Genomic DNA, 13,253 nt, shown 5'->3' with positions numbered 1-13,253 from the left:
CCCCAAGTATATATTAAAATACTCACCTGAAAACTTTGCAAATTAAACAAAATGAGGTAATCAGACAGAGGGTTATTACCTTCAAAAGCCTTCCTAGATAGTTTGGCCATGCAGAGCCCTCTATGCAACAAAAAGGTTGTTCTTAGATTGTAAAGAAGGCCATGCTTTCAAGTGGAACAAATCTGGATTAGCAGCGCTATCATAAATAGAGTTACACCATAGTTCAGGCTAGCCCAATCTTGTCAAATGCTAGGTTAGTACTTGAATGGGAGATGAGCAAGGAAATTGAGGGTTGCTATGCAGTGAGGCAGTGGCAAGCCACCTCTGAATGTCTCTTGCCTATGGGGACCCCATACATTGGTTCCATTGGTCATAGATCTGCTGTTGGTAGGTAGGAAAATTCTTGGCGTTTTAGAGAAATGGAGCCTGGGGATGGTGGAGTTTGGGGACTGGGGGGAGCGCATCAAGGGGGTGATCGCATAGAGACCACCTTTCTGCAATTGCCATTATCTCCATGGATTTCTGTGGCCTGGAGATCAGACACAATTCTCGGAGAAACCTGGGCCCCAATAGGTCAATGAGCTTAGGAGGGTGATTCTGCTTAGGACGGTTCTGTAAAGCCCGCTCTGTGCTTTCCATCTGTGGTCAGTTCCATACTATTGGGAAACATTCCTCGGATGGATTTGAGTATGAATAAAGGGCAGCAGTGTTATTATTCTCTTAAGCTGTGGTTTCCCTCACTTTCCTCCTGTAACAAATATTGTTTTCTAATAATATAGGATAACATACAAGTTTACAATCTATCCATTCTAGGAACTTTCCCGGTAATAATTCATAACATGGGTCAATGCAACGAAAGTCATAGAATTGCTAAAATCATGCCTTAGCAAAGCCAACAAATGCTCAGTATTTGATAAAGGAGCTTGTCATACAGATCTCTTCTCCAGGGTTCTTTCCCCCCTAGGGGGAACTACACAGAGGAAAATGACTCAAAGTTTGAATTCACCTGAGACTGAATTGCAAGGGAAACATTTGGCCTCAGTAGATGTTCACAGTATCATAGAATCATAGAATCGTAGAGTTGGAAGGGGCCATACAGGCCATCTAGTCCAACCTCCTGCTCAACACAGGATCAGCCCAAAGCATCCTAAAGCATCCAAGAAAAGTGTGTATCCAACCTCTGCTTGAAGACTGCCAGTGAGGGGGAGTTTACCTGCACAATGTTTACCTGGATTTCAGTAAGGATTTTGACAGGATTCCCCATGATGTTCTGATGGGTAAACTGGAGGACTGCAGACTGGATTGTTAGGTGGACAGAGAACTGGTTAGAAAACCACACCCAAAGAGTAGTTGTCAATGACATTTCATTGGATCAGAGGGAGGTGAGCAGTGAGGGCTCAGTACTGGGTCCGATACTTTTCAACATTTTTATCAATGATCTGGATGACGGGGTGGAGAGACTACTCATTAAACGTGCAGATGACACCAATTTGGGAGGAGTAGCAAATACCCCAGAAGACAGAATTCATCAGGATCTGAACAAGCTGAAAAAGTGAGCAAACGAGAACAAGATGAAATTCAATAAGAGATCTATATCTATATCTATATCTCGGTCACAAAAATGAGAAGCATGCATACTGGATGGGAGATGCATTTGTGGGTAACAGTGTATGTGAACGAGATCTTGGGGTACTTGTGGACAGTAAGCTAAGTATGAACAGGCAGTGTGATGTGGTGGTAAAAATGGCTAATGCCATCTTGGGCTGTATCAACAGAGGCATCACATTGAAATCTCAAGATGTCATAGTCCCTCTGTATACTGCATTAGTCAGGCGGCACCTGGAGTACCAAAGCCTCACTTCAAAAAGGATGTGGACAAAATTGAGGGGGTTCAGAGGAGAGCGACAAGGATGATCCAGAGCCAGGGGACCAAGCCCTATGAGGAAGGGCTAAAGGACTTGGGAATGTTCAGCCTGGAGAAGAGGAAGTTGGGAGGGGACATGATTGCTGCCTTTAAGTATTTGAAAAGTTGTCACTTGGAGGAGGGTAGGGAGCGGTTCCTGTTGGCAGCAGAGGATAGGGCCTGCAGTAATGGGTATAAATTATATGTAGAACTGTATACTCTGCACACGTTGGATAATGCACTTTAGAAGTAGATTATCCTGTTCCGCAAAGGAAAATCCAGCTGCCAAAGCACACTGAAAGTGCATTATCCAACGTGTGCAGAATGGGCCCAGGAAATAAATTTTCACTGTCAGAGTAGTTCTGCAGTGGACTTGGCTGCCTAAGGAGGTGGTGAGCTCCCCCTTACTGGTAGTCTTTAAGCAGTGGTGGGACAGATACCTAACATGGATGGTTTAGGCAAATCCTGCATTGAGCAGGGGGTTAGCCTAGATGGCCTCTTCCAGGTCTATGATTCTTTCTGGCTGAGCCCTATGCAGCCTTCCTATACTCAGAGGCACGGCTTCCTCTGCTTTCGGTTGACAAGTCTGGTGTAGCCAATAAGCCACCCTCTAGGCCTGGTCTTGCCGCCTGAGCCAGACCCTCCTGCCTCAGCGGTGGATGCCGGCCATCCCCTGGACCAATAAAAACAAGGGCGTATTTGTGCGTGTGTATTCTGGATGGATTAAGGTGAAGGCCAAGGGACCGCTCACCAGCCAGGTAATTTGCCTGTCTCCCCCCGCCCCTCCCCCTCTCCCTCTCCTCACCCCTCCCCTCCCGTGCAGGTGCTTCTTGCCCCAGGTGGGAGCGGAGGAGCAGCAGCAGAGCCGCGTGGGCGCCTGCAGGGGAGAGCTCCCGGCTGCCGCGCCCCGTCCTCCTCCTCCCGCCCCCCGGGCCCCCCAGCCGCCCAGCCGCCCAGCCGCGGCTCCGCCGGGTCACGCAGACCCACACTCCTCGCCCGCTCCTGCGGCACCGCATTGGCTTGCTGGCCGCCCTCCGTTCCAGCATGACATCAGGGTAGCCCGGCGGGGGCCAGAGCGCATGCGCCGTTGGAGGGGCGGCCTCCGGGAGGAGCTGCCAGAGAGCGGAGCTCGCGCCAGCCTCAGCGCCAGCACTCCGGTGTGGACGCGCGTCCCTGCCCGGCAACTGCAGGCTGCGCCCCGCTCGGGCGGCTCCCCCTGCAGAGCTCCGCTTCCGCCGCCGCCACCGGGCAGGCAAGCAGGCAGGCAGGGAGGGCGAGAGCCGTCGGCCGCCGCCGCCGCTGCCCTCCTCCCGCTGCGTTGCGAACCCTGCTGCCCTCCTCCCCGGAGCCAGGCACCATGTCGACGGGAGGAGACTTCGGGAACCCGCTACGGAAATTCAAGCTGGTCTTCCTGGGGGAGCAAAGCGGTGAGTCTCCGGGCGCGGCCCCGTCCTCCTCTGCCCCCTTCCTTCCTTCCTCCCCCCTTCCTTGCCAGGAGCAGCTGCAACGGGGCCGCCGGGCTGGGCTGGGCTGGGCTCGCTGCGGCAGGTGCCTGCAAAGCCGTGGCCCTTCCTCGCCCGTCGCGGCCGGCCGGCTGGCTGGCTGGCTCCCTCCTCGGGCGGGTTCGCATCCCTCGGCGCGCTTCCCAGCAGGTGGGGAGGGGCGAGCTGCGAAACTGACCAGCCCCCCCCCCTTTCCGGGAAGATGGGAGGTGATATTGACCACGGTCCTTGCCTATTCTATTGCGGCAACTTCTGCCCGCCTGAGCCCCCTCTCTCCCTGTCGCTGGGCGTTTCGTGCAGCTCTCCTCCTCCTCCTCCTCCTCCTCCGTTTCTTCCCCCACGCCCCAAATTCCTGCTCTGCCCTCATATCTGCTCGCTCGATGGGGTCACCCGAGGAGGTGGGCTTGAAGGCGGGTGGGGGGGGGGCTTCCAGACGAGGGATTGCAGATTGGGATGCAAGGAGAAACCTGAAAGATCAAAGTCTGGTTGTGCACCGGAGTGCTCCATTGAGGAGGCTGGCGATCGGGCGGCGTCGGAGCGTTCTTTGGAAAAGGCTCCCATTGTGTTAGGGGTCCGATGGGGGAGATGATTTGGGGGCCACCACCTTTGGAGATGCCATTGTGGGGGCAGATCTCTCTCTCTCGGGTCGCCCTCCCTCCCTCCCAGGCAGCGTGCAGATGCTGGAGATAGACGGATTTTCTGGACCCTTGGGGAAGGGCTTGCGCAAATAAAGGCAGAAGACACACCCTACTGCCGGCCAAGTCTCCAAGCGCTTTCCTCCTTTCTCCCCCCTCCCCCACCAGCCGCCTCTTGAAGCCTAGCGACCAGATAGATACCTTCCTGCCTCGGGAGTCAGCAGAGGCAAGCCAATGGGAAGCACAGACCAGAGATGCTCTCCTCTGGTCCAGCCGGCTTCGTTGCTTGCTGCCAGACAGGGTGGCCAGAAACCTTCTTGCCAGGGTAAGGGGTCTGTTCTGTCAGTTTGCAGGCCCAAGAACAAGGCAGCTGCTTCCGTTTGTGATTCCTAGAATGTGCTTTGTTTTTTTCTCCTTTTGCTGTTTGATACACATAATTTTTTTTTGGGGGGGGGGTTAAAAGCCTGTTCCTAATCAACCTTCCTGCACCCCAAACATCAGAATCTGTCATGTGTGAAGTCATGCCTCTGAACATGTGAAGGGGACCTGCCTTTCAACCACTGCTATGTAGCTGTAAGGCAATCCCTACATTTTAGGACAGAGAGAACACTCCAGAGGCATTGGTTTCAAGTAGGCTTGAAACACTGGAGCCTATCGTTGAAAGAAACTTACATTAGTAGCAAAATATAATGACAATTTTTTAAAAGTACGCTTAAAACCTAAAGCTGTGATTTGTAAGAAATCATAAGGATCAAGTTGCCACTTCCTGGAGCTGCTGACCATAAGGGTGGAATGGAGTGACAAAGACCTGTTTGCCCATTCTTAAGCGCAGGGGTAGTCAACCTGTGGTCCTCCAGATGTTCATGGACTACAATTCCCATGAGCCCCTGCCAGCAAATGCTGGCAGGGGCTCATGGGAATTGTAGTCCATGAACATCTGGAGGACCACAGGTTGACTACTCCTGCTTTAGCGTTTAGCACCATCAGGGCTCAGTTTTCATGTCCTTTCAGCGCCCTTCCCCAGCTGTCCCTCTCCCTAACAGCAAAAACAGCAGCACCTTTTCAACTTGGCATTGGCAGGAGCTGCATCTGTTCATATTTCAGAGATGAAATTTCAAAATATTTATCTCTCCCCCCCAACATACGTCTCATTGTGGATGAAATTGTCTTGTGGAGATGGCTGTCCCCAAAAGAACTTGAGAAGCCATCAAAATGAATTTGCTTGCAGTACAAATATGACCCCGACTCTTAAGGCATGGCTGTTTCCAGTGAAGCTAAGGCCTGAGGCCACATTCATAAGCATGTGCTACAAGAGATGTAAAGCCCTGGTGACTTTCCATCCCCCCCTCCACACACACATAGTGGCTTCTGAATCTTCAGATTTTGCAGCTGTTCCTGGAGTTGAATCATTGGCCTATCAAGGTTAGTCTTGTCTACTCTGACAGGCAGCAGCTATCCAGGATCTGAGGTCTTTCATATCACTTGTCACTGGAGAGCCTGAAGGTTGAACCTGGGCCTTGGCTTGCAAAGCAGATGATCTCCCACTGAAGCCATGTTCCCTCCTCAATGACTAACTTACTGGTTCTCAGACTTTATGGCATGGGACCCACTGCTCAGCTTACAGTACATTGAGCAACCCACTTGCCAAGTGACCCCATGCTACTTTCCCTTCTTTGATGTAAAATCAAGGCATCTAGATCAGTCAACAACATGATTTTTCATGTTTACCATTTATACATATATAACAGATATAACATGAGCGAACAACAGGCTAGATTTCATGGTCAGTTTGCAAATCAGCCAGCAAGCTTTTGCAGAGCCCAGCCCTACCTGATTCTTCTTCACCTCCCTGCTCCTGAATTTGTGACCCATTTGCAAGAGAGTCCTTAATGCAGTGTCTTCAAAACATCGCACTAAAAATAAGAGCGATTGAACTTAGTAGGACTGGTTCTGAGTAGACCTAGTTAGGGTTGCTCTGCATGGCAGTCTCCCAACTGGGCAATTGGTTAGTTTCTATGCAGACCTCTGCATACAGATTCTTCAGCAAATAATGTTAGGCTTGAGCTTAAAATCAAAGAAAATGATTAGGGTAGTTTAAAAATGGACTCCATACCAATTCTGTCTCTTTCTGCTGGCAGCCATGACAGAAACAGAGCATTACTTTCGAGCAACATTTTTCAAGTTGGTTGATCAAAATCCTAGTATGGTTGCCATGTGTTTTTTTCTTTCTTTCTGGCCCTGCTCTGGTGCCTTGGCAGCGACTGATACAAAGAGACCTAGCTGCAGGTGATGCTTCCCCCATCACTTTCTCTCATTGCTAAGGTAAGCTCTGCCTGTTAAATTGCTGGTAGAGGCACAAGCAACAGAGCTAATAAAAGTCATCAGCCTTGGTTATCTAGCTATACTGAGTTCCCAAAGGAAATATAGAGAAAATTAAAAGATTGGGGGGGATCATTTCAAAAATGGTTTCCTTACCATCACTGGAAGCTAGCAGAATATGTCCCAAACAATGCCTTAAAACAGAACCCCCAATAAGAAGGCGCCAAGAAAGCAACAGGATCCGATCTTGATTGCATGAAGCTGGTTAGCTGGAGAAAAAGAAACACGGAATATCCTTATGCACCCTGTTCCTAAAGTGGCCCAGGGAAATAATGGCATCTCGCTCCTTAGTTCTTATCACAGTCCACCTTACCATTCCCTACAAAGATGGATTTCTGCTGCAAGGAAGACAAAATGCTCACTCATGCACTGTTCACTAAGAGAGAGACATTAGGTTAGGGATCTGCAACCTTTTATACAATGATAAATCCAATCTACATCAAAATTTAGAGATCAACAAAGAACCCCTATAAGAAAGCAAATTTGTATAATGGAATTATGTAGCTTAACATTACTTAAAAATGGCCTTTTGATTAAAAATCCATAAGGTGCTTGTGTGAGTCCTTTATTAAGAAATGGCATGCATGAGATCTCACAATAAATACATTTGTGCACAGGAGCACCCTATGCAGTTGTTTTAGTGCACTGGCATAAACAAACAGTTCACATTCAGATTACTAGCAACTGTTTACCTTTATCATTTTGCTTTCTGCAAAACATCTCTAAGAAGGCCTTTAGCTCCATATGAAGCTTTGCTTGCCATTCCTTTCGCAGATTTGGGCAATTAAGCATCCATCCGTATATAATAAATTAAATATTCCATTTTATTTTTTGAAAGAGCCATATTTCTTATCTATTTGGGCAACACTAGGTAATACTAAGTGGTCCTGCACCATCCAGTTTAAGATGCCGGTTAGATGATGCACACACATGGACTTATGCACATGCACACACTATTCCTGGCTTCACTTAATTCTTCTGTATGCATGGTCAGCGAAAGTTTCCTTCAGTAGCAGATAAGAAGCCATGTTAGACATTTGCCGTGAAACCAGAAATGAGTTTGATGGCCCCTTGACAACTAACAGATTTTTTAATGCTAGATTTCATAGAATCATAGCTAAAGCCTGATTCAAGCATCTAGTGAAGGGAATTCTTCTAGTCCATGGCAACTTGATCCTGCTAGTCTTTAACTTGACACTAACCCCCCTAGTGTAGCGATCCCCAACCTGTGGGCCCCGGACCACATGTGGTCCTTCGACTAATTGGAGGTGGGCCCGGAGGATGCCTTCTCCCCCCGGCCCTTTACAACACACTTCGGGTGTCATTGTCTCCCATCACTCCCAGATGGGACTATCTCGTTGCAGAGAAACAAGCTCAGGGTTCCCATGTCATTGTCATGAGTTAAAATTTCCATGAAAATAAAATGTTCCTTATGTTCATTGTTGTGGCGTGTCTTTATCTTATTTTGAAGGGATGTTTAAACATTACCATAGCGATCAGAGAGCGTTAGGCCAATGGTTGAGAGTAGAGGAGTAAACTACCCCCCCACACACACACACACACACCGGGCCTCAGTAAAAGGCTTTGAGTGGTCCCCGGTGAGTGGTCCCCAGCGTTGAGTGGTCCCCGGTGATAAAAAGGTTGGGGACCACTGCCCTAGTGTTTTATTCCTCAAAGTGCTTCTGTTAGGTCTACCTGTCCTCTCTGCTCCTCTTGACCATTCCCTTCCCATCTGCGGGGGCTGCAAGCACTTCCCTTCCTGGGTTGTCCCTTGGTGTGTCATACAAAGCAATGGAATTCTAATTACATTGAAAATGAAAACTGTGTCAGAGGAAAAAGAGGCCAGGTGACCTTGACTGTCCCTGCCTGGCATCCTGCAGGCAGCTGCGTTCCAGGCAATTACCCTGCTTTTATATTATTGATCAAAAACTACCATTCAGCTAGTCAATTTATTCCATCCATTATTATTTCTTTCCCCTTCTCTGTCCTGTGCTGCACATCACCAAAATGTCCTGGGGTGAAAGAAGGCCAAAGCCATTGCATCCACCTGAGAGGTCATAAATGTCTGTCATTGGGTGCTCATGGAACTCCATGAGCACCCAAGAGTCACCTAGATGCTTCTTGCATTTGAACTGTTATTTGCAATGAATGTAGGATTTTTGTGTTTTTGACAATTCTTATATATTTGAATGGATCTAATTGAATCTATGCTGAATTTGCTATTCTGTTGTTATCTACTACTTTTGCTTCGTATGTTTGTTACTGAACGGAATATGCTTAGTTATGAACCCAGCCTTGCCTCTGGGTCAGATTAGGTATATAACTATCTCATAGGCATGTATTCCTGAGCAGCAATGCAGGTGAGAATAGCCATCTATTAATAAACGGGATGGTAAATATTTGGGGTCTTGGGATCTCCAGTTTGTGCTTGGGATGGAGTGATTAAATATTAAAAGCTGCTGACTTGGTCATTTGTGATAAAAAAATAATCTACAGTGAAACAGGTTTTTTTTTAGTAAACTGGAAGATGTGAGTAGTTTCCTCCCCCTTGAATACCACACATTTACTTCCGTAAGGTTGGCCACTAACTGGAAGGGAAAAAACCCTCACATGGCTATTTTCCCCTTTTTTTGCCTCTTGCCTGTTCTTCTAAGCCTTATACAATTGGACAACTTTTTGCTAGGCTCTACTACCAGATCTGCCTCACTCTACTGTTTTCTTCCTGAAACTCTACCCAAACTGCTAGGGGCCACCTGAAATCACTGGGATGTATCCATGGAGTCGGAAGCTCCAATAATTTGTTTAAATTGTTGGTAGCTAGATCTATGTGTATGGAGAAGTGGACTAGTACATTTGGTGTGGGCTAGTGATCTTGGGTTCTGGAAAGGCAGGCTTTACCTGGGATGATAAGAGAACTTTTTGAGTGTGGGGTTGGCCTCTTTCTGCTCCTGCTTTGCATTTCAGAGGAAGCTTCAGATCAGCTAGCTGTTGGCATAGTCTTGTCACCATCAAGTGGATTTCCCCCTAATCAACTCCTTACTAAATTTTAAATTACTTTGCAGAGAAACTGAGCTCTTGCAAGGAGCTCTGGTCTTTGTTGTGGTCTTTTCATTTACACAAGGCAGATCTAATGTATTTGATAACAGGGGTGCCAGTGACACAGTCTAATTTCCCCCCTGTGGAGTGGAGCAGTTCACATCCTGAGCAGAATATAACTGCTATAATCTTAAAATGGGCAATGGTCAGTGCAAAGCCCTGTGTGGCTCCAGCTTGCTGTTGAGCAGGGCTTCCTGTGTGAATGAGCAGCCGTTCATTCACACAGCTTAGAGGGAACACTGGTTGTGGTTCAGTTGTAGAACATCTGCTTGGCATACAGAAGGTTCCAAGTTCAGTCCCCAGCATCTCTAATTAGGATCACATTGCAGGTGATGCAAAAATGCCTCGGCTTGAGACCCTGGAGAGCTTCTGTCAGTTGAGTAGACTGGTGGCCGGTGTCTGTATAAAGCAGCTTCATTAACAGCCAGTTAACAGCCTGCTTGCCTGTCTGCGTACTGCCAAATGCTTTGCACAGTTGTTTGACAAACCATATAAGTTCCCTGGAGGCCTTAGAGGGTTGATCCAATGCCCTGATGAGTTACCGTTGACAACTGAGTTTGGACATTTCAGAAGCTTTCTGGGTAGAGCCGGGGGAGGGGAAGGTGGAGTTTCGGAAGGGAGCTCAGCAGGGTTGTAATGTTGTGGAGTCCACCATCCATCCATCCATCCATTCATTCATGAAGGTGGAGTTTTGGAAGGGAGCTCAGCAGGGTTGTAATGTTGTGGAGTCCACCATCCATTCATCCATCAATCCATCCATCCATCCATCCATCCATCCATCCATCCATCCATCCATCCATCCATCCATCCATCCATCCATTCATTCATTCATTCATGAAGGTGGAATTTCGCAAGGGAGCTCAGCAGGGTTGTGATGTCGTGGAGTCCACTCTCTGGGGAATTGGTTGCTGCAGTCTAGAAATCAGTTGTAGTTCTTGGAGAACTCGAGCTACTCTCTGGATGTTGGCAGAGTTCAAATATGTAAGAGGGCGGAGCATCAGGCTGATTAAAAGAATAAAGTAATTTTATTATGAAGAGAAGCAACTTTGTGTAGAAAGTAGAGTGACAGACTCAACTGTCTGTTGGCTGCAGTCATGTTCAACATGTCTGTTCAATCTGTAGGCAAGAAGGGAGGCAAGGGAGCAGGAAGTCTCCAATTGAGCCAATCAGGACACAGGAGGCGACTATTAGAAAAATATCAGGAAATTCCTAATCTAAGTATGCTAAATACACATCTCCTTTAATGCCCCCTGCAGGACACTCTTCATATGCTTCTGAATCATACACACTATAGATCTTGCATATTCTCAAGATCTAGTATGCAAACTCCATCACGTTTGTCTTTTGTAAAGTCTTCGATTGTACGGCCTCTGCTGAAGAAACCATCCCAGAATCTGCAGGAACCCGCCAACTACTGCCCTGTTTCGCACTTAGCGTTTCTAGGGAAGGTTGCAGAAAGAGCTGCTGCGGAGAAACTGACAGCATTCCTGGAAGAAGCTTCGATTTTAGGACCAGCTTAGTCAGGCCTCCGGCCTGGCCATGGGGTTGAGACAGCACTGGTTGCTCTGATGGATGACCTCTGTCATCAGCTGGATCAAGGCAGGTCAGCGCTGCTAATACTGCTTGATTTCAAGGCAGCATTTGACAAAGTAGATCACGAGTTGCTGGCTCGCTGCCTTGCCGATGCCGGGATTCAAGGGACAGCCCTTCAGTGTCTCATCTCTTTCCTCCGGGTTCAAAAACAGAGGGTGGCAATAGGAGATAACCAATCACATTGCTGGTAACTCCACTATGGGGCGCCGCAAGGAGCAGTTCTCTCCCCAAGCCTATTTAACATCTTTGCTAAATACACATCTCCTGTGATGCCCCCAGCAGTACGTTCTTCATATGCTTATGAATCTGGCAAAATTTTAGAACAAATCATCAAACACTCGGTCCTTGAGCAGCTGGAACAGAGAGCTGTGATTTCTAAGACTCAGCACGGGTTTTGCAAGAACAAATCATGTCAGACCAACCTTACCTCTTTTTTCGAGAAAGTGACTACCTTGCTGAATCAGGGGAATGCTGTAGACATAGTTTATCTGGATTTCAGTAAAGGTTTTGATTAGATTTCACATGATATTCTTATTGACAAGCTGGTAAAATGTGGTATGGGTCCTAATTCTGTCAGATGGATCGGTAACTGGTTAACAGATAGTACCCAAAGGGAACTTGTAAATGGTTGTAAATGGTTGGAAAATAGTAACAAGTGGAGTGCCCCAGGGATTTATCCTGGGATCTTTGTGGTTCAACATATTTATAAATGATTTGTATGAGGGATTAGAGGGGATACTTATTAAATTTGCAGACAATACTAAACTGAGAGGGGTAGCAAACACAACAGAAGACAGAATCAGAATACAGGATGATCTTGATAGGCTCAAGAATTGGTCTAAACTGAATAAAATGAAATTCAATAGGGACAATATACACCAATATAGGATGGGGAAGACTTGTCTTGGCAGTAGTATGTGCGAAAAGGATCTAGGAGTCTTAGTAGACCACATATTGAACATGAGTCAACAGTGTGACTTGGTGGCTAAAAAGGCAAATGGGATTTTGGGCTATATCAAACGGAGTATTGTGTCCAGATCAGGGGAGGTGATGGCACCACTTTACTCTGCTTTGGTTCGGCCTCACTTGGAGTACTGTGTTCAGTTTTGGGCACCCAAATTGAAGAGGGATGTAGACAAACTGGAACATGTCCAGAGGAGGGCAACAAAGATGGTGAGGGGTTTGGAGACCAAGACGTAAGGTTGGGGGAGCTTGGTCTGTTTAGCCTGGAGAGGACTGAGAGGGGATCTGATTGCCATCTTCAAGTATTTAAAAGGGTGCCATATAGAGCAGTGGTCCCCAACCCCCGGGCTGTGGCTCCCTCTTCCCACCCCCCTCCCAGCAGCGAGAAGCTCGCCAAGCCACGAGCAAATCGGCCGCCAAAGCGGCTGATTAGCTTGCAGCCCGGCAAGCTTCTTGTTTCGGGAGGGGGGAAGAAAAGCTTGCCGGGCCGCAAGCTAATTGGCCGCTTCGGCGGCCAATTTGCTGGCGGCCTGGAGGGGCGGGGAGAGGGAGCCGCGGCCGGCAGCGCAAACGCGCACGCGCTGACTGCTGTGCATGCACATTTGCGTCCAGCGGGGCACAAACACGCGTGCGTGCAGTTCTGCGCATGCATGCATGCCCAGTGCTGCCGCGCGTGCACGTTTGCGCCCCCACTGGATGCAAACGCGCACGCGCGGCAAGTCCACACGTGCACGTTTGTGCTGGGGCTGCCGCGCACGCGTGGTGCCCTTGGCTGCCCTCTCCCCTTACAGCGCAGCAGTGGGCTGCAGCAGCCAGCAGGTTGCCGACCGCTGATATAGAGGATGGAGTACTCTCTTGCCCCGGAGAGACGGACCAGAACCAATGGAATGAAATTAATTCCAAAGAAATTCCATCTAAACTTCCGGAAGAATTTCCTGACAGAGCAGTTTCTCAGTGGAACAGACGTCCTCGGGAGGTGGTGGGTTCTCCATCTTTGGAAATTTTTAAGCAAAGGCTGGGTAGCCATCTGATGGAGAGGTTGATTCTGTGAAGATTCAAGGGGGTGGCAGGTTAGTGTGGATGAGAATAGGGTTGTGAGTGTCCTGCATAGTGCAGGGGTTTGAAGAAGAGGAAAAAGAGTTGGGTCTTATATGCCGCTTTTCTCTACCCGAAGGAGGCTCA

General features: G+C 48.2%; 1 protein-coding gene across 1 annotated transcript in view; it reads left to right on the top strand.

The window, feature by feature from the left end:
- The first annotated feature begins 2,980 nt into the window (after window positions 1-2,980).
- Window positions 2,981-13,253, top strand: part of RAB6B (RAB6B, member RAS oncogene family) — a 57,458-nt gene continuing 47,185 nt past the window's right edge. Inside the window, exon 1 of the mRNA XM_077349096.1 lies at window positions 2,981-3,330. Within this exon, the coding sequence (XP_077205211.1) occupies window positions 3,261-3,330 (70 nt within the window). The 5' untranslated portion in view covers window positions 2,981-3,260. The remainder of the gene's footprint in view (window positions 3,331-13,253) is intronic.

The sequence above is a fragment of the Paroedura picta genome, chromosome 8 (genome assembly GCF_049243985.1).
Source record: "Paroedura picta isolate Pp20150507F chromosome 8, Ppicta_v3.0, whole genome shotgun sequence".
In the NCBI taxonomy this organism is placed as follows: Eukaryota; Metazoa; Chordata; class Lepidosauria; order Squamata; family Gekkonidae; genus Paroedura; species Paroedura picta.
The sequence above is the reverse complement of the archived record's forward strand: the minus strand, read 5'-3'. Positions and strand labels throughout refer to the sequence as shown.